At 35.9% G+C, this 22614-nt stretch overlaps 1 protein-coding gene and 1 non-coding gene across 4 annotated transcripts in view; one reads left to right on the top strand and one right to left on the bottom strand.

Moving 5' to 3' along the window:
- Positions 1-347: 347 nt before the first annotated feature.
- The window catches only part of KIF11 (kinesin family member 11), a 53614-nt gene continuing 31347 nt past the window's right edge, over positions 348-22614 (bottom strand). For all 3 annotated transcript variants that reach the window (XM_045854566.1, XM_045854568.1, XM_045854567.1), the window contains 7 exons: positions 22383-22541; positions 19827-19933; positions 9512-9791; positions 6566-6788; positions 5239-5387; positions 4437-4553; positions 348-2633 (listed from right to left, as the gene is read on the bottom strand). In XM_045854566.1, coding sequence (XP_045710522.1) covers positions 2502-2633; positions 4437-4553; positions 5239-5387; positions 6566-6788; positions 9512-9791; positions 19827-19933; positions 22383-22541 — 1167 coding nt within the window. In that variant the 3' untranslated portion in view covers positions 348-2501. The remainder of the gene's footprint in view (positions 2634-4436; positions 4554-5238; positions 5388-6565; positions 6789-9511; positions 9792-19826; positions 19934-22382; positions 22542-22614) is intronic.
- On the top strand, positions 14500-14609 carry LOC123829178. Its single transcript, XR_006787564.1, has one exon. It is a non-coding gene; the product is annotated as a U6 spliceosomal RNA (small nuclear RNA).

The raw sequence follows: 22614 nt of genomic DNA, 5'->3' as shown, positions 1-22614 counted from the left end.
TGTAAATTTGTAGAGCTAACTTAAGGCTCTGGATGCTTAAATTCTCCAGAGATTTGTTTATACTTCTGTGAGATAGTTAAACTAGGTGCACTGACATCCCTCAATAACCTTAAAACAGTCAGGGAATGAGGTGACTTAAAGCTGGACATCAGGCCCTGAGGACTAATCTATTTCTCATTACTCTTACACCAAGATGTAGCCCTTTGGAGTAGAATAGAAAGCCTGGGATGTTACCAAGGCTTTCTTCCTTGGTGGTTCCTGTACAGTTTATTTAAGAAATCTTAACACAATTTGCTTAACTCTAAAAACATACCCATTGCCAAATAAGAAATAATGGGGCACACAAGTTTAACATACAAACCAAATTTATTAATCATGGATTTACTGAGGGCAGTTTATTTTATTAGATATTATCCATAGCTTCCATTGACATATGATTTTGTAAAGAAATATCATTTTTATAAAGAGAATACTTCTGCAAGGTAAACTTATTCCTCAAAGTAGCACATTTTCTAATTCTCTAATAGAGTTTGATTTTACTTGGCTATCAAATTTATACCTCTCTAAATTTATGTTTAACATGGGCACATAATTTCTTCTTTGCACATACAGTAGTCACCCCTAACCCACACAGAAAACATTCCCACCCCAGTGGATGCCTGCAACTATGGATAGTACCAAACCTAATCAACTCCAACTCTACCAGAAATGTGGTAGCAACTTCTTCCTCAGCAGACAGCCTCTCCAGTAATTTTTACACTTTTCAATCCAAACCTATTCCTGAATAGGTAACTGTCCCTGACTTGCAGTAAATAAAGTATTATTCATTTCAGAAGCTCCCTTAAAGTGTTCGTATATGCTCAATGTTTTCTAGCACATTTGCTGTTCATGTCTTTTACCCACAAACTGAATGCCTTCTCTGTCTCAACTAAGCATTTATCGCACACTGTGGCCATAATTTTTGCAGTTTGAGGTGCAACAGCAAAACTAGCACAAATTTCTTTTCCCTTCTTCACAATTTCACAGACAGAAAATTTGTTCTTATTGTAGGTCTTAGCAACTTCAGAGTATGGTTTTTTATTTTCTTACGTGGAGAACTTTCATTTTTTCACTTACAAGATGCACTTTCCGGCTTCTTTTTAACATAACCAAATTGCCAGCACCAGTGCTCTTATGTTTGGGGGGCATGAAGTAAAATGAGAAAATGAGGGTTCCTTGAAGAGGAGCACTGCTGCACCGCAACAATCTGACAATGGAGGCTGCTACTGACTAACAGAGCAGCAACGCATGCAGCGTGGGGATGCTGGACAAAGATGATTCACATCCCGGGTGGGATGGAGCAGGGCGGCGCAAGATTTCACCATTTTACTCAGAAAGGTGTGCAATTTAAAACTTATGAATTGTTTATTTCTTGAATTTTCCATTTAATATTTTTGGACCGTGATTAACTGAAACTACAAAGCAAAACTGTGGATAAGAGGGGACTATTTAATTCCTCCTAAATGTTCTGGTTGTTCATGCTGAAATATCTCAACTTCCAGAAATTTGGTTGTCAGATCAAAATTGTCAGAGCTCTTTTAAAGGTTAATGTTTCAATAGGAAAAATATACATATACACATTTTATTATATACAAAGAATACAAAGTTTCATCAGGTAAACAAAGGAATACAAATTATAATCATAATTAATAGCTCAAAAAGCCCTTAAACCACTGTGACTTTCTGCACAAGACACAGGCAGGCATTATGACAGGGTTACCCAGCCCTTCAGAGATCTAGGTAGCCTCCCATAATAACAAGAGCTCTGTGGAGGCTCATGTGTTTGGCCTCATAAAGGAATTAAATGCTTTCACACCTACAGGGGAACAAATTAAAAATACTGAAAAGACCTTCTAGGGTTGTTTATTGTTGACAGTGATTTTAGAAATAACCACAGAAAACTATTAAAGGTATCCAGGTAAAATTCTGACTATTTTATAACAATAATGGATACCACTCTGGAGCTCTACAAATGGTTTATTGATAAATAAAATGGGAGAAATTGAGCTAAGAAGGCAGAATGAAAAGTCTAGGAAGGAGGCAAGCAAATATAGACATAATTCAATCATACCAAAAACAAAAGAGAGAGAAGGTCCTTCCCGAGACCAACTACTGGTGATATTTATCTGTAAGTTCAATCCTAGAATAACAGTGACGCTTCTGTACATTTGCTATTTAGTAATAGACAAGAAAAATATTTTTCATTTGTTATGAAAAGACAATTTTATAGCAAAACCTAGAAATACGTAGTCAATGAAAATTCCAAATGAAACCCAACTTAATATATAGTGAATTACAGAGGGATGACAGAAAAAATGAGTAGAAACATTAAATGTAAGTAAATTTACAGTATTGCCTTGAGGTTTTCTACTGTTTTTAATCTATACACAAGGCTCAAGTTCTGGGGTTACGGGTTTTAGTTTTCAATTTTCTTAAAAATATAATCAAAACCCTCAAGTTATCTAAACATTTATCTGGGCCCGTAGAGGTAATCTGCTCTTTGTAACAGATTGCTCAGTAGTTTCTTCGACTTTAGACCTCTCCACTGGATTAATGCCTCTATTTTCTTTGTCCTTTCCATGTGATTTTTTATGCTGTGGATTTAAGGGGAGAAATTAGGTCAACATAAAGTAACATTTAATACAAATTAGCTACACTCTATTTTCAAAATTTTCTGGATTGTAGGAAAGAAATTAAGTGTGAAGAACTTCCAAAAAGGCTCAGCACCAACTTGAACCAGAAATCTGTCTGGCAAGTTTAAACGAATGCCTGCTTCGTTTACCACCAATGGAAAGAGTGGAGTAAAAAGATATTACTTTTCTGTATGATATTCCAAAGCATAATTACAAATTTCACTGTAGTACAGTGATCCTCAACAGGGAGCAATTTTGTCCCTCATCCCCCCTTAGGGGACATTTCAATGTCTGAAGACATTTGTGGTTGTTAAAACTAGGGGGCAGAAGCCAGGGGTCCTGGGAAACATATAATACACAGCACACAGGACAGGCCAACGCAACAAAGGACTGTCCAGCTCAAAATGCCAGTAGTGCTGCTGTGAAGAAACCCTGTAGGGAGACAGAGATTTGCTGTCAGCACCGCCCCCCCAAAAGACAATACTATTTTAAGCAGAGAATCTGATATATGGGGTACCTTAAGACACTTTTTTAAAAACTATATTTTATCTTTATTTAAACTTATTTCATATTTCTCATTTAGGAACTTAGATTTCATTGGAATCCTTACATGTGCTGTCACATGGGGCTGGCCATCAGTTGCAGGCCCAGACTCAATGCTGAGACAAACATGACCTACTTTAGAGTTTTAATCCCAGAAAACTTCTCCCCATCAGAATGCTATTAGGGAAAAAATAACTTCCAGACTTCAGCTAAAGGTCTAAAATCCAATCCCAAATCTTTCTTAGTACTGTAGGGACTTCCTCACAACTGAACCACTAAGCCTGGCCTTCAAAATGCCTTAAACAATAATAATGAGTGGATTTTCAAACACTAATTAACTTCTTTTAACTTTCCCCCTTTTCTTAACTTTGTAAGATAGAAGAGAGGGTTGAAAATGAAAAGAAATATATAGAGAATCCTCTACTAGGAAGGAATAAAGCAAAAATAAGAATTTGGAGATAAAATTGCCTAAGTCAGGCAGAGAGGAATTTAACAATCTTCGGAACCTAGTGGAAACACCTACAAGTCCATTCAAGACAAGTATAAGCATAGACGTATCAGAAGCAGCACTATGACTGTAAAATGGAGACATCACTGTGCTATGTAATGAAATCTTTATCTCACAGAGTGTCTAAGCTCTTGTCTTCAAAACATAGGAAAAGGTGCTAGGCAGTTCATAGTGCCATACTCCCCAAAAGTGTAGGGCATAGGAGACTTCACAGGATTTAATCGTACAACATCAAGGTAGGTGAGGAGCTCAGGAAACAAGGAGGAATAATTAACAAGAGCAAAGCCTCAGGCAAAAGAAATCATTAATATAACCTAAGAGGCTTTTTGTCTCTGAAGCTTTTAAACCCTCACAGCCCTCAAAGTCTGATTATGGGCAGAGAGGCCCCAGGACTTCCACGTCCAAGGTGGAGGGAAGAGAAATGACTGTTCTCAGTATCCATTCCGAGTAAGTAGGAAGCAGAAAAAGGGCAGTCGCAGGTTACCAACTGAAGGAGATTAAATCAAATTTTGCCTTTGTCCTACAGAAAAACCTCTGAACAATGATCTAATTTGTGTAATTAATTTAAATCAGAGAAGTTCACAAGCCATTCCAAGTGAATGACTAAAAATATTTCATTGTTCCACCTACCAAAAGTAATGCGTTTATGCTGACTAGCAAATGACTGACATACCAGATGTGAAAGGGTTATCTGACAGGATATAATCATGTACCTGGAAAAATGGAACCCCACCACTTGATGAACAATCCACATTGGCATCTACAGATGGCTCCTGACTTAGAGGTTCTTCTGTAGTGTGCTCCAGAACTGCCTTTTCTTCATCTGAGTCCTAAAATAAGAAGCAGGATAAGTATTAAGTCCAAGCGCTTAAAAATCTTCCCAAAAGTAAAGGCAACTTTCTACTTGGAAAGTAACACATTTTCCACTGTATAAAAGTTTATACTTCAACAAAATTAGTAAAAAGTCTACAAAATAATTAAAATAATCCCTAATATGTTCTCATACAGACAAGTACCTAAAATAAAATGTGAAAAGTGGTATTCTCAGAATGGGATTATAGTTTCTTTTTTATTTTCTTCTTTTTACTTTGTGATTTCCCAACTATTCTAGAATTACTATACTTCGGAGCACAAATTGTGGAGCTTGTCTAGGTTCTAATACCAACTCCATCCTTGTGGCTCGGGATAACATAACTCAGTTTCCTCGCCTATTAAATGGACATAGTACTAGCATCCACCTCACAGAGTAATTAAGAGAACTGAGTAAATATATCTGTAAAGAGCTTAGAACAACAGTATCTGGCACATAAGCACAACATAAATACTAGATATTATTATTATCCAGTAGTCTAATGAAAAAATGGCCAGATTAAAAGAAACAGGCGTAATGGTCAGACAACTGTTATAAATGAGACAGGGTAGGATTGAAGGGGAAAGAATAAAACTCTCCACATGCAGTCGATGACATCAAGAGTTTATAGGAGAGCTCTAAAATTTTGATGTTTTAAATTTTACCTGGCTGCTGTCTTCTTTGTTTTCTGAACAGTTTATCATCATTAACAGCTCAGGCTGTTGCTTTTTCAACTGGTCAAGGAGCTGTTTGCGTGGTTCAGTTCTCACCAGTGTTGACGGGTATAAATAATTCTTCCTCTGTGGTGTTGTACCTTTAGTAGACATCATTTAAGCAGGAAAAATTGAAGAGTGGGATGTGAACAAGATTTTTTTTTTAATGCTACAACTTACACTATTAGTCTTGTCACCTATTGGGCATATATTGCTTACAACTATTAAGTATTTCCTAACTTGACAACCGATCTTAAATAGAGACAACTGTTTTCAAAACATGAAATTTTGTATCTCTGAGGCTGTACAGAAGAGGGGTCGTAGGCAGCGTTAATGGAATAAAAGCAGTTTTCCCAACATGATCATACTGAGAAGAATGATCATTTCATATAAATTTGACAGGAACTAAATATTAACCAGTTAAACTGCTTTATAATGAACTCATGCTCTCATAATTTACATGGGCACTTGCCTTTCTGCTTAACATTTGTATTCCTAATTTTATTGAAAACTGGACTGAAATATTACAGGACTCTTAGGGAAAAAGTGAACTAATATTTATCGCAAAATCCTTTTACAATTGCCTTTTAAAAAAGACTCTCAAGTGTAATGTATATACCATAAAATTTACTGAATTTTTAGTAACTTTCCAGGATATGCAACCATTACTGCAATCCACTGGATTTGCCACAATCCAATGAGTAACTCAATAACTCATCCTGTGCTAATTAGCTTGTTAGACTCCCCAAAATGGTGAGTCATAAACGCCAATCTAACAGCCCATGACAACATGAGAGGTGCTTATAAGAAAACGCACAATGTGGTAAGCTTTGCATTAAACTAGATTTATTCAATTACATTCCTAATTTTTATATGAACAAAAAATAGAGGAATGTAATTGATTTATTTAATTAATTCCTAATTTTTATATGAACAAAAAATAGAGGAATGTAATTAAATAAATCACAGTGCTAGATAGACAGTTGGTTGCTTTCCTGTTTTTAAAATGTTCTCTAATAACAATGGCAGTTTCTTTAATGTCTGTTAAATTTGCTGAATCGTGATGCCCAAATTTCTAGGAGTATGCGTCACCTATATCATGACATCTGATGCTTCATTAAAGCTACTTTATGGTTCCCATTTTTCCACATTTAAGTTGATTACATGTGGTAAATTCCTATCAGGCAATGGCAGGACCTAGTTTTTCAGTACATCTGGCACTGTACAAGGTTGAATTTAACTTCGAAACTTTAATAATTCTATTTCCCTCTTAAAGTACCTGTTGGGATATCCAGTTTCAGATCTTGATGTAGAAAGCAATTAAGCTTCGTCAAACCAATTTTTATGTTTTCATTAAGTTCTAGATTTTGTGCCATTAATTTTTCTTCATCCATATTTATCTGACCAAGAAAAACGTTACGCTGTTTCTCATTAGCTGCTTCGTGTTCACTTAATTTTTCAGTAATCTTTGAACTTGAAGCCTCACAACCTTGGTTTACAACCTGTAAATGATTGCAAATGCACTTTTATTACTAAAAATCAAAGTTGTCATTGCTTTACTCAATATATCATTTCCCCTTACCTTGAAATTTTCCATAAAAAGTTTTTAAAACACATGCAAAAGTATAGAGAATATAATTAACCCCCTTGTATTCACTTCCCAGCCTCAACGTTTATCAACAAATGGGTTATAGCTCAAAAAGACTGGCCATTTATTCCGTCTCCCTCCAGTATTATTTTGAAACAAACCCGGTATCATTTCATCCATTTACTTCAGCATACATCTCTAAGAGTTAAGAGCTTTTTAAGACCATTCTCACATCAAAATAGTTTAACAGTGATTTCTTTATATAAAATGTCTAATCAGCATTCAAATTTCACCAGTTGTCAAGTGTTTTTCAAATTTTGTTTGAATCAGAATTTATTATTACATTTGGGCGATGTGCCCTAAGTAAGTCCTATATAATTTATCATGCAAACTGGAATATTCTTCAGAGTGAAAAGGGCCATTCTTAATAATTCCCCTACTGCAAAAGATGCGAAACAAGGGCTATCCCAGACAAACTAGGACTTAAGGCCATCTAGTCTTTCTTCTTCTTTTTTTAAATCCTCACTCGAGGATGGTTTTTAATTGATTTTTTAGAGAGAGGGAGGCAGAGAAACATTGATGTGCGAGAGAAACATCGATTGGTTGCCTCCCCCATGCACCCAGACCAGGGATTGAACTGGAAACCTAGGTATGTGCCCTGGGAATTGAACCCACAATCTTTCAGTTACAGGACAACGCTCCAACCAACTGAGCCACATCACCTAGGAAAAGACCATCTAGTCTTAATCTTTTAATACAGGTTCATTCTTCCTCATATTTTTCTCCTTGAAAAAAAATTTTGCTGTCGAAGAAATCAGGCCTTTGCTCTAAGAAATATCTCAAATTCTGGATTTGGTCAATTACAACCCTATGCAGTATTTTCATATCTATATGTCCTCTATTTTCTACAAACTAGTTAGACCCAAAGGCTTGATCTAAATTACTGGTAACTATAAAAAAGAATGAGGCAGACCATAGTTTTGGCTTCTGGCCAAGATGGAGGCGTAGGTAGACACACTGTGCCTCCTCGCACAACCAAAAGAAGGACAATTTAAAAACAAAAAACAACCAGAACTGACAGAAAATCAAACTGTATGGAAGTCCAACAACCAAGGAGTTAAAAAAGATATATTCATCCAGACCAGTAGAAGGGGCAGAGACAGCCAGCCAGGCGGAGGACTCGCAGCAAGGCAGCAGCTTGTGGAGCAGGGCAGACAAGGCTACAGTAGGCTTAATTTTTTGGCAAGAATATTTCATAGCTGGTACTGAAAGCACATAATACCTGGTTGTATCTTTTCATTTAAGATTAAGCAGTGGCCCTGGCCAGGTAGCTCGGTTGTTTAGAGCATCGCTCTGATACACAAAGGTTGCAAGTTTCATCCCCCATCAGACATATAAGAAAAAACTAATCAATGCATAAATAAGTGGAACAACAAATCAATGTTTCTCTCTCTCCCTCTTTCTCTCTCCTTCTAAAATCGATCAATAAAAAAACTTTTAAAAATTAATCAGTCAGTTTGGGTATGGTCACCCAAACATTTTCTTTCATTCATTATTCCGACTAACGAAGATAGAATAGATTCCTTATTGTTTGGTATGACAAGATATTTAGGCTCATCTGGTATATTTTCTGCTACAAACCTGAAATCTGCTGTTTTTCCATTTTATCCTGATTCCTTTTAGTTAAGATAGCTTATATAGCATAAAATACTTAAATTCTTTTACCTAATTCCTAAGAATATTAGAGAAATCTTGTTATTGCACAGAAAGAAAAACGAAGCCAACAAAGGGTTCATGCAAGTGTTAAATTCAAGCGAACTCAGAAACCTATCAAGTATTCTTTGAGCAACCAGAACAACATCCTAAATACTTAAAAGAAATAACAAATATGAATCTACTAAAAAAAAGTAAAAAGCATCCTTGCTGGTGTGGCTCAGTGGATTGAGCGTCAGCCTGAGTACCAAAGGGTCGCCAATTCGATTCCCAGTCAGGCCACAGGCCTGGGTGGCAGGGCCCAAGTCCCAGTAGGGGTGCGTGACAGGCAACCACACACTGGTGTTTCTCTTCCTTTTCTCCCTCCCTTCCCCTCTAAAAATAAATAAATCTAAAAAAAAAAGAGAGAGAAAAGTGAAAAAGATACATAAGTGGAAGATTATATACCAAAAGGCAGAGTGCCCTTAACTGAAGGAACTAGCAAGTCAAAAACCAAGAACAGATACAGAGCAGACAAATGTTAAATAATTTTGAGATCTAGGAGACATACACGTGAAACAAGATCATGGATAAACACACCAACTATAATACACTTAAAAAAATTTAAGTCATTAGCCTGGCTGGCATAGCTCAGGGGATTGAGCACAGGCTGCGAACCAAAGTATCGCAGGTTCGATTCCCAGTCAGGGTACATGCCTGGGTTGCAGGCCATGACCCCCAGCAACCACACATTGATGTTTCTCTCTCTCTCTCCCTCCCTTCCCTCGCTAAAAAATAAATAAAATCTTTTAATAAAAAAAAATTTAAGTCATTATTATATTTTTAAATGTCATTTGTTTCAAAACCAATTCTTAGCCAAGAATACTTAATTTTTTGATTATCACTATTCACCCCAAAGTAAGGTTTCAGTTACAAAGTTATTACCTCCAATAGGTTCTGAATTTCCTCTGCCCTTTTGTTTAAGCAAGATAGCCACTGTTCAGAAAAACCAAGTACACTTGTGTTCAGAGCTTCACATCTCTGTTCAGTCTCTTGAGATGTTATTTCAAGGTTGCTGTTGAGTTTAACACAGTGTTTCGCACACTCTTCAACCAACTGTGTACCTTCTTGGCTAAAATGTCTGAGTTCCTGTGATAAGTCATCACAATCAGCACAGAATTTCGTACTGTGAGAAGTTGTGTTGCTGATTATATCCTTAGATTTCCTATAAGAAAAGAGAACAACATTGTTAAAATGGAAAACTAAGACTGAAAGGATCTATAACTTCCTCAAGATTACTCAGATCAAACCCAAGCAGCCTGGTTCCAGAGCCCATGTTCTTCTTAATTAGTCTTCAACACCGAGAAGGGATGCTTTGGCCAGTGTCTTTTCACAGCAGACTGACATCACATATGCCACTAGATGACCTTTGGAAATATCTTTTCTCATAAAGCGTTTCTCAGTCCACCTCCAGATATGATGCTTCACTTATACTTCTTAGAGTATTAACTATACAATTATTAAAATGAAACCTGTCTACATGTTTTATTCCTCCTACTATATTATGTTATTTAAGGGCATCTACAGCCTCTCGTCTAGTCCCTAAACTGTCAGGGCATTCTGTTCTTAGGTAGTTTTGCCTTGCTAATAACATAAGTCATAAAAATTATAAATCTTATAAAACAAAAGCCAACTACAAAGTCTTCTAATTAAGACAAATAATATTGGTGTGTGGCAAACTATACACAAAGCACACATAGTACACAGAAACATAACCCTGATATAAAACTGATGTGTGTTAGAACATACATTTAAAACCCACTGGTGGCTTCCTTCTCTCAATAAAGCTTCCTACAATAGCACTCCAAGTCATCATATAGCACCATGGAATTAAATGTTGGGGAATGCAAGTTTACCCCATAGTTACCCTCTACTACCACTAGGTGGCACACCATGTGAGTAAGAAAATGTGTTAAAACAAAAGTTCAACCCCAGATTAAGTAGAAATGACAGAGAAAAAATTTTAAGTGGTAAATTTGAAAACTACCAACACAAAAATGTCCCCTTAAGGAATTGCAATCTAGTAGGAAGATGAAATTTATTCATAAGTGGCTATAAACTATGACAATAAATGGCAAAGGCAGTGGGTCTCCAACTTCAGTATACATAACTGTCATCTAGATTCCTGGGCCCTGCTCCTGACTAATTCTTTTGCATGTAGCCAATGCCAGGATGATAGGAAAAATGACTTGCCTAAACCTTAAAGAAAGTATACCATAGTTCCCTTCCCATTTCAATCTTATCCCTTCAAAGCTATGGAATAAGACCAAAACCCTTCAGTTTAGACGCTAAGAAAACAAAGTAGGGAAACACTTCCAACATTCAGATCCTAGAAGGAAAAATTCAAAATAGAACATGATATAATGAACAGTACCAAAAACAGAACTGGAAAACAGATGAGAGGAGTTAGGTAGTAGGATAGGTGACAGGCACAATGCTACAGCAGCACTGTTCAATAGAAATATAACGGGAACCACACATGCAGTTTAAAAACTTATAGAAGGCAACAAATGAACAAAAACAAACAACAAAACCTCCTAGACACAGACAACGTATGGTGGGTACCAGAGGGTAAGGGGTGGGGAGAGGCTGAAGAAGGTAAAGGGGTCAAGTGACAGGAGTGAGCACACAATGCAATAGACAGATGATGTATTTAGAATTGTACACTTGAAACTTATATAATCTTATTAAGCAACATTACCAATAAGTAACACTGAATAATGGGAACTTATTAATAAATGTCACCATTTAATAACTTTTTAAAAATAAGTATTACTAGTAGTCATATTAAAAAAGAAAACAGAAAAGCAATCAGAGTACTAATGTCTTGGGTATATATAGAATATATAAAAGTAAAATATATAAAAATAAGGCATAAGAAATGTGGAGGAATTGGAAATATACTGTTATAAGGTCCTTTCATTACACATGAAACAGCAAATTATTTGAAGGTGGATTAAAATTATTTCAAAATGTTTACTCTATTTTTGACCTAGCAATCCGACTTCTGGGAATATATCCTGAGAAACCTGAAACACTAATACAAAAGAACACCACCCCCCCCCCCAGGTTAACTGCAGTGTTGTTTACAATAGCCAAGATCTGAAACAGCCCAGATGACTGGATAAAAAAGCTGTGGTACATTTACACAACGGAATACTACAAAGCCATAAAAAAAGAAGGAAATCTTACCTTTTGTGACAGCATGGATAGAACTTAAGATTATTATGCTAAGTGAAATAAGTCAGTCAGAAGAAGAAAAATAACATATGCTATCACTTACATGCGGAATCTGGTGAATAAAATAAACTGACAAACAAAATAGAAACACGGGCATGGACACATGGAAGGCTGACAACTGTCAGAGCAGATGGGGTTGGAGGACTGGATAAAATAAGGTGAAAGGATTAGCCAAAAAAACACATATACGTAACACATAGACACGGACAACAGTGTGGTGATGGCCAGAGAGAATGGAGGTGAGGGCTAGGTGGAGGTGGGCGAAGCAGGGAAAAATGAGGACAGAACGACTTTGCCTAGGGTGGTGGGCACACGATGCAGTGTGCAGATGATGTTTTATTGAGTTGTACACTTGAAACCTATATGGTTTTGCAAACCAATACCACCCCAATAAAGTGAATTAAAAATGTTTATTATTAATCCTAAAAAAAACACAAAAGTAATTTAAAAAGTGTAACTGATAAGTCAGTGGAAAGATAAAATGAAAACAAAAATGCTCACCTTAAACCAGGAATGGGAAAATGGAAACAAAGCACAAACAATGCAACAAACAGAAAATAGCAAAATGGTAGATTTTAACCCAACTATATCAATATTTAATGAGAATGGTCTAAACACACCAGTTAAAAGTCACATTGTGAAATTTGATGAAAAAGCAAGGCCCAATTATGTTATCTATAAGAAACCCACTTTAAATATAAATACTTAGACCAAAGTAAAAAAATGAATATGGTAAATTATTATGCAAATAGCTGAAATACTTATTAATTTCAGACAAAGTAGACTTCAGAACAAGGAAGATTATCAGTATAAAAATACACTACATAGTGATAAAGGGGTCAATTCTCCAAGACATATCAACCCTAAATGTGTATACATCTAATAATAAAACATCACATGAGGCAGAAACTGATAGAATTGATAAGAGAAACAGACAAATCCACAATTAGTTAGATATTCCCATACCCCTCTCTTAATCTAGAACATCTCATCCATCAACAGCAGAATACATATTATTCTTATATAGTAGTCACAACTGGAAAAGCTCATAAAATTAAATAGTCATTGGAACCACAGTCCAAAAAGTGGGCCAGCAAGACCTGCACACTAAACCTAAACAGAGTGAATGCCTGCTAAAAAAGAAGGCATATAGGATCCTGAATCTTCGAAAATAATAACCAAAATGTTCAAGATACCATCAAAACCCACTTTGGAGCCCTGGCTAGTGTGGCTCAGGGGGTTGAGCGCTGGCCTGGAAACCAAGAAGTTGTTGGTTCGATTCCCACTCAGGGCACATGCCTGGGTGGCAGGATAGATCCCCAGCTGGATACATGCAAGAGGCAATGGATTGATGTTTCTCTTCTTCTCTTTCTTCCTCCCTTCCCCCCCTCTAAAATAAAACAAAAAACAAAAAACAAACAAAAAAAAAACCTACTCCAGAAAATCACAACTTGAATGAGAAAAGATAACAAGTGCCAGCCAGCATTGAGATGATTTAGCTGTTGGAATTATTGGCAAGGATTTTAAAGCAGCCATTATAAAAATGTTTCAATGAGCAATTATAATACTTCTGGGGGGGAAAATGTGGCAAAGAAATAGAAGAGATTAAAAAAAAAAAAGCAAATGAAAATTATCATCCCTGCCCTGAAAAAACACTTCATTGAATGGATTCAACATTAAGTTAGAGGTGACAGAAGAAGAATCAGTGAACATGAACACAGATCATATATAGAATGTGTGGACAACAACAAAGAGAAAATAAACTATACATCTATAGCCTCAGAGACCTATGACCATAATAAAAGATCTAACATTTGTGTCATCAAAGTCCTAGAAGTAGAGGACAGAGATTATAGGGCTGAGAAATATTCAAAGAAACAATAGATGAAAGTTTCCAAGTTTGGTGAAAGCATTAAGTCTACAGATGCAAGAAACTGAGCAAACCCAAATAGGAAACACTCAAAGAAATATAGGGTCCGGCACAAATAATGCTCCTTTTTAATTACAAAATCCTTTATCACAAAATCATAAGCAAGTAATTCTGTAACATAACAATATCAAACTCAAGCACACCATATAACATTTTAGGTAAAATGTTCAAATTAAAACTATAAATTATTATACGCATATTATTACCCTACCAACCACACTCAAGCAGGCCTTACTTCTGCCAGACCCTATATATAAGACAAAGTATAACAAAACACCTAAAAACATGAGACAGAGAAAAAATCTTCAAAACAGCTAGAGAAATTCCTTATAGATGAACAATTACTTGAATGAGAGATCTCTCATGGAAGCCAAAATGAAATGAAACAATGTATTCCAGACACAAAAAAACCCTGAATTCTATATCCAGTGAAAGAATCTTTCAGTATGAATGGGAAAATCAAGGCATTCTGAGCAAAAACAGAATTTCTAACCAGTAGACCTTAAAAACTAAAGAAAGTTTCCAAACAGAAGGAAGCTTGAAACTTCAGGCACAATTTTATGAACAAAATTAGGGGTAAATACAATAGAAAATCCCTTTCCTCATGAGTTGAGAATATCCACAGGCAAAAAACTGAAACTTGACAAACCTCACACCTTACATAAAAATTTAAAATGAATCATAGACTTAAATCCTACATGGGGTGCTTTCTTTGGCAGCACATTTACTAACATTGGAACGATAGAGAGATCACCATGGCTCCTGTGTAAGGATGACACGCAAATTCAAATTTGTGAAGCAATCCATATTTATGATATATTTTGGACATTAAACCTTTATATATATGTGAAAGGCAAATACAATATTTCCTCCCATTCTTTATGTTGTCATTTCCCATTCTTGATTATGTCCTTTGATGCACATTTTTATTTTGATGAAGTCTGATTTATATATATTTTCTTCTGTTTCGTTGGTGTCAAATCGAAGTATCTATTGCCAAGCCTGAATTTGTGAAGATCTATCCCATGGTTTCTTCTAAAAGTTTTCTAGGTTTAGCTCTCATATTTAAGTTTTCATCTACTTTGAGTTATATTTTGCATATGGACTGAGGCAGAGGTACAACTTATCTACTTTCACATGGTTATCCAGTTGTTCCAGGTTCATTTGTTGAAGAGACTCTTCTTATGGATTAAACAATCTCAACACCCTTGTTGAAAATAAATTAGCAATAGGTGTTTTGGTTCATATCTAGATTTCAATTCTATTTCATTGGACTTGTTTCCTCTCTTTTTTTCTTTGTCTTTTTGCCAGAAGTTTATTGCTTTGACTATGGCAGCTGTATAGCAAGTTATCAAATTGGGAAGTTGAGTCCTTCCCCTGTAGTTCCATACGAATTTGGAGGATGGGCTATTCCATTACTGCAAAAAGGCCTTTGGAATTTTGAGGGGGCTGCACTGAATCTTTATATTGCATCAGGAAGTACTACCATCTTATCAATGTTAAATCTTCCCATACTTGTATATGGGATGGTTTTTCATTTACTCATTTTGTTTAGCAATGGTTTTAATTTTTAATATACAAGCCTTTCACCTCTTTCCCTATTTCTACTAATCAAGATTGTATATGTCAACAAATAAAAGAAAACCTTGTAACAATAAAATAAATTAATAAATTTTACATAAGGATGGATAAATGGTGACTTTAGGTAGTGAACACACAATGCAATATACAGATGATGTATTAGAGTTGTACACTTGAACTTATAGAATTGTATACTTAAAAAAAGAAAAGATTGTACACATGAAACCTAAGTAATTTTATTAACCAATGTTGCCCCAATAAATTTTTTAAAACTTAAATAAAAAATTAAAAAAATAAAATTTTAAAACTTCTAGGAAAAAAACTAAGTCTGACTGGAATGTATGTAAGTATGTGAAACTGGCAAGCAAGGAGGCTATAAAGCAACATTACATTCTAATGAAGGAATCAGCAAACTTCTTAAGAGTCCAGATAAAAATATTTTAGGCTTAGAGGTTACATAGTCTTTTGTGTACTTTTGCAGCAAAAAGGCAGCCAAATATAGCCAAAGGCAACATGTAAACAAACAGAAATATCCATGTCCAATAAAATTAACTGCAATCACAGGCATCCAAGCCACCAGCCAAATCCTGCTCTAGTTAGTAAGAATATATTTCATTACTGCCATGGGTTAGACACAGTCAAATTACTTACTATATATTGTGAGACAGAGCAAATAAGTAAATATACTGTGAATGAGATCCAGGTTTCTCACTGTGTGAAAGGGAGCACAAATATAGAGTATTTATATGCACGTGTATGTACACATACCCACAAATACTTCTAGCAGTATTACCGAGGATATCTAGAAGAAATGACACCCAGTAGTGATAATAATACCTAGTGCCCAGATCAAAGTTTCTATTATTAAGATTCTAGAGCTGGGGCTGAGAAAGCAGAAGATGAGCCTGTAACATCTTCCTATACCAGAAAGTAAGAAAATGCTAAAAAATGATAGGTTATATTAAAAGGATACAGGAGCCAACTTGAAGAGGCTCTCACTAGTGAAAATTGGGGTAATTTGGGTATCAAAACAAATAACCCAGAGAACAAAAGATTCCATCAGTATATGCTAACATAAAGAAATTAATAAAAATAAATGGGAGGGGAAGGGAAAAACTCTTCCTCTCAGCATATTGCCAACTAACAAAAGTAGAAGAAATGATGAAATCAGAAAAGATCATTGGACAGATACTATCCTTATGGTTGTTTCAGACCTGTTATCGATAGGTGCTAAAAGGATATGGATAGTTACATAGTTGCAAAGAATCTCCCCATAAATTCTTTAAGAATTGCAAAGGAAAAGAGTAACTTTACTGTGGAGAAATCTGGAGGACAACACTGTAACTAAATTATCAGAGTTAAATGAAACATACTAATTATGAGACAAATAGGTATCATCTAACTTGCGATATCTGACATGCATTAAGAACAAATCACTTTTGTGACATCAAAATTACAACTAAACTATAGAACAACAATCATTCAGAACTGTCAGAAATTAAGCTGAATGCAATTCCTACACTGTGGAATTAAAGAAGAAACCACATTGAGACTGGTAGAAGAAGAGACATGGAACAAGCTGGTCCCACACCCACAGGCGGCAGATAAAAATTGGAAGGGGTATTTCAGGAGCGAGGGGTCCCAGCCCCACACCAGGACCCCGAGCCTAGGATTCCAGTACTAGGAAGATAAGTCTCCGTAACTTCTGGTTGTAAAAACCAGTGGGAGTTGAAGCTGTGGAAGACAGAAACTGCTGGACTTCCTCCTTTCCTCTTCTTCTTCAAGTGCCTTCACACAGAATTACTTGAATCACTCCCTCTGAGCTCCAGCATCAGAGCAGCAACTTGAAAGGTACGAGAGCATACAGGGAGAAACTGAACTTTTTTGGCATCAGGGTGACAGCTGGGGGAATGCTTTTACCCAGACATAAGTGCCGGCAGAGGCCACTGTTCCTTTTTTGAGCTCTTCCACCATAGAGCCACAGAGCCAGCAGGCAAGCTCCATATCTGAGACTCCTTCAATCTGGCTAACACTGTTTGCCCCACCCTGGTAAATCCCTGTTGCCCTGGCCCAACCAACTTTTGGGCCCACCAAAGCTTGTTTCCAGTGGCTTTTCCATATGAACAGCCTGTCTTGGCCCATGCTCCAGATTTTCCTAAATACTCTAAAACAAGCAGCATCTGGCTTCAGCAAGCCCCGTACTCTAAGTGGCCCCAAGCCTAGCACTAGCAGCAGATGGCCTTGGTTCACAGCTTGGCCTTGCCTGGGCACCTTTGAGCCCAGCACAAGTAGCAGCCATCTGCAGATTGCTTTGTCGCTTATGCTGTGTGAACCCAGACAGAACACGGTCAGTGGTTGACCTTGGACATGCCAATAGCAATCAAGGCTCAACTACAACAGGAGGGTGTACACATCCCACATCATGGGTGCACCTTGAGTTCCCAGCTTGAGTAATAGGGGAGGCTATGCCACTGGACCCTACAAGACACCTGCTACATTAGGCCACTCAACCAAGCCTGACAGGCATAGCTGCTCTACCACAGAAACAAACATAGGAAGGCTGCCAAAATAAGGAGACAAAGAAACAAGGCCCAAATGAAAGAATAGATCAAAACTCCAGAAAAAGAGGTAGACAAAATGAAGACCAGTAATCTACTAGATGCAGAATTCAAAACGCTGGCTATATGGATGCTCAAGAAACTTAGTGAGACTCTCAACAGCATAGAAAAAGATCCAGTCAGAAACAAAGGATAATTAACTAAAATAAAAAACAATTTACAGAGAATTAACAGTAGAGTGGATGAAGCTGAGAATCACATCAGCAAACTGGAATATAAGGAAGAAAAAAAAAAAACCCAATCAGAACAGCAAGAAGAAAAAAGAATCCGGAAAAAAAAAAAATTGAGGATAGTGTAAAGAGCCTCTGGGACAACTTCAAGTGTACCAACATTCACCTCATGGGGGTGCTGGAAGGAGAAGAGAGAGAGAGAGAGAGAGAGAGAGGGAGAGAGAGAGAGAGAGAGAGAGAGAGCAAGAAATTGTAAACCTATGTGAAAAATGACTGAAAACTTCCCTAACTTGATGAAGGAAATAGACATACAAGTTCAGGAAGCACAGAGTCCAAATCAAGATGAACCCAAAGAGGACTACACCAGACACATCATATTAAAACGTCAAAGGTTAAATACAAAGAATCTTAAAAGCAGCAAGAGAAAAGTAGTCAGTTACCTACAAGGGAGCTTCCGTAAGACTATGAGCTTATTTCTCAAAAGAAACTGCATCTAGAAGGGATTGACAAGAAATATGCAAAGTAATGAAAAGTAAGGACCTGCAACTGAGATTACTCTACCCAGCAAAGATATCATTTAGAATTGAAGGACAAGAAAAAGCTAAAGGAGTTCATCACCACCAAACCAGTATTATATGAAATGTTAAAGGTTCTTCCTTAAGAAGATAAAAAATATGAACAATAAAATGGCAATAAATAGTTACCTATCAACAATTGAATCTAAACATTAAAAAGAAATAAACAAGCAAAACAGAAATTAGAATCATAGATACAGAGAACATTTTGATGGTTGCCAGCTCAAAGTGGGGTTGGAGGCATGGACAAAAAAGGTGAGGGGATTAAGAAGTACAAATGGGTAGTTACAGAATAGTCATGAGGATATGAAGGGAATGCATAGGGAATAGAGTAGCCAAAGAACATATATGCATGACCCATGGACATGGACAACAGTGTGGGGATTGCCTGAGGGTGTGCATGGGGGGAGTGGAACTGAGTGGAGGGGACACAAGAGGGGAAAATCGGGACAACTATAATAGCATAAATAAAATATAATTAAAAATATACCTCTTGTGGTATTTTTTGATAATTCCAACTTATCATGATGGCTATCCTCAACTGAGATACATAAATATTCTATACTCTTGAAAAAGTAAAGGTCATGAAAGACAAAAACTAAGGAACTGCTCCAGATTAAAGAAGACTCAAGAGATACAACAAATGCAATGCATAATTCTAGACTGAATCCTGGACCAGAAGAAATATCTTTTTTCTTTTCCTATAAAGAACATTAGTGAGATAATTGACAAAATTTGAATTAGGTGTATATATTAGGTGATAGTTATCAATATTAATTTCTGATCTAATATAAGTTATTTAAGAGTATCCTTGTTTTTAGGAAATATACATTGAAGTATTTAGGAGAAAGTTTGCATCACATCTGTAACTTATTCTCAGCTACTTCATAAATGATATAAATATATAATATTAGAGGGGGAAAGTGAAAGGAATGAGAATGATAAAACAAACATAATAAAATGTTAAATGAGAAACTGGGTTGATTGTTTTTGTACTATTTGAAGCTTTTTATACTGAAATAATTTCAGATTTCAGAATTATTTCAGAAGTAGAGAAAAGTTAAACAGAATTTTAAAACAGCTTACTGCTCTGTATTTTCTTGGATATTCTTAAGTGGTTTCTGGATGTTTTCACACTTTTCCTCCAAAGCACAGAACCTCTCTCCCCAAAGATTGATTAACTGGCAAAGTTCCTGTAAGAAAGGTGTGGGGAGGGGAAGAGAATGAAATTATGACACTTGAACTTTTTTCCTATACTGCCATCAGGTATTTTCCCATAGGTGACAATTATATAATTTCCTTACGAGAGTTACTTAATTAAAATAAACAAACAAGCAAATTTTTTTAAAAAAGAGTTGTTTAACGCTACCTCTCTCCCATAGAGGGAAGCAGCGGAGGTTGATATTAAAAGCATATCAACCTATAATATTATAGGGATTTTTTAAAGAGTAAATAATGAGCAAGTTGGTATTTTAAAACTTACTTTTAGTGTTCCTCTAAAGTAACCACATATATCAAAATGACACATTATGTTTGAGAGCCACTTTAACAAATACATAGTTGCTTCTTAAGTGGTAACACCACTAGAAGGAAAAGGTGATGCTGATAAACTCATGGGTCAAGCAGTCCAAAACTGTTACCAGAGCTGAAACATTTTATAGAGCCTAGTTGGATCATATTAATAATGTCAGTATAGAGTGTTACCTTTACTCATACTTGGTATCTTTAAAAACAAGCTCTTATAGGCATACAACATGCTAGAGACTTATACTGCAAAATGAAGAAGCCACACTAAAGACCAAGGAAGACTTGAAAAAGAACCAAGTATTCTTATCACTGTTCAGTCCATTAGTTGACCAACATCTTTGAATAACACATCAGCAGATAAAACATAACTAACACTTTGATTATGTATAAAGTCTGTCAATATTTTTACTACTCTCAGAATAGAAGGAAATGCAGGTATTATCAGAAAAACCTACATGTAAACAGGTGTTCAGAGTTTTACATAATTGTTTTGTTAGTGCTAACTTCAAGTTCTACAAAGTTGAAGAAATTCTCACTTAGTAAACTTGCTTCCTCAAAGCCAGAGAATTCAAACATCCACACTAAAATACTTTTTAGATCACAGGTATTGTGTTTGTTTTTAAACATTTCAATATCCATTTTAAACATTCAAAACAGCTAATTTATAAAAAGTTTATCTACCTTAGAATATATACCTAAAAAAGTTCTAAACAGGTTTAAGGTAAATAACCCTATGCAGAGGCATGAGTCATTGCTGCAATTTCTAAGTGCAAGAAAATACACAGACCTGACTGGTAGCTCAGTGGCTGAGTGCCAGCCTGCGAACCAAAGGGTCACTGGCTCAATTCCCAGTCAGGGCACATGCCTGGGTTGCAGGGCAGGTCCCCCATAGGGGGCACAAGAGAGGCAACCACAGATTGATGTGCCTCGCCCTTTCTCTCTCCCTTCCCCTCTCTAAAAAATAAATAAGTAAATCTTAAAAAAGAGAAAATATATATGAAGAGCACTCAAAAATAAATGCCTTTCAGGCAATGTAATCACTAGCACCCTGAAAGATGATATGAATACTGCTAGATTCTTGCAAGGCCTCTGGTTCCTCATTAGAAAACTGGGCTAGTAATAAAACTTGTATCTATATTGGTTGGTAGGAGAAATTAAACATAAGTTGCTCAAGAAATTTTAATTATTTTTACGAATTTCTGATGTCAATCCTTTCTCTGAAAAGTTTCATTAGCATCAATTAGGAAAACGATTCAACTTTTTTTAAAGTTGCTTTATTTCTTACCTAAAAATCTTGGACGTGTTGTTGTTCTCATTTTTGATGACATGGATATTTTCTCTCTCCCTCTCTTCCCCCTGCCAAAGAATCCTTTACTACCCACTAAATTATGTCAACAGTTTTATTGACTAAAGAGTTCTGCCATGTATAATAGCCTCACTTAATAAAAACTTTAGACATTCATTACTAAGGCCTTAAAAATACCAGTTGTTTTTCATATGTCTGATATTTATAGATAATGACCTTCTTGGTTTGAAGGTTTGGTTTTAGTTTAAAGGCTCATATACTAAGAAATAGTTTACATGCAGGAAGATAGGTCATGAATTACATTTATAATCAAATGAATAAAAACTGAGAACTATATTCATTTACTACAATTTAAATGTCTGACATGGGTGAGATAGAGACAGTAAGAGGAAAGCAAGGTAGAGTTTATGACAGTAACTATCCATGTCACCCTAGGAAAAAAACAATTTTCCAAGTATCAATGTAGATACAGGTTCATTTAAAATGCTATAACCATTTTCTTCTAATTGTATTCCCAAAGGTATGTTTCTCCAGCATCATTGTTCATTGTAGTGTGAGGAAGACTGACCTGTTTGTCTGATTGTGCTTTAGCGTACAGTTCTAAATGTAGCAAATTCTCAAATAGTAACTGACTGAGAAAAGCATTCTCATTATTTTACATTAATTACTGTTAAAAGCAACAGTGGCTTTGGCATTTTCAGGTTTCTAAATTAGTTATATAACATTCAGATTGTATAACAAGGATTATCAAACTAAAGATCATAAAAAAACTTTCTTTTTACACTCTCCAAATCACCCAAATAAGATACCTGTGAATGGATTTTCTTTATTGTCTTCAGGTCTTCAGTTAAATTTTCACATAGCTTCTGTGACTCAGCCAAGGAAGAAATCGTATTTTCTTGTAGTTCACGTAGATTGTCAGAGAGCATACTGAGAAAGCCATCCATTTCCTTTTTCTGATCTTCTATCTTTGAAAGAAAAACATTAATTTCTTTTTTAAATTAAAAAATTTAATTCTGTTGATTCCTAGTCAGGGCACAT

This window comes from Phyllostomus hastatus, unplaced genomic scaffold (genome assembly GCF_019186645.2).
Source record: "Phyllostomus hastatus isolate PE091 unplaced genomic scaffold, TTU_PhHast_1.1 phas_scaffold_1066, whole genome shotgun sequence".
Classification (NCBI taxonomy): domain Eukaryota; kingdom Metazoa; phylum Chordata; class Mammalia; order Chiroptera; family Phyllostomidae; genus Phyllostomus; species Phyllostomus hastatus.
Note: the sequence above shows the minus strand (reverse complement) of the source record. Positions and strands in the feature narration are given on the sequence as shown.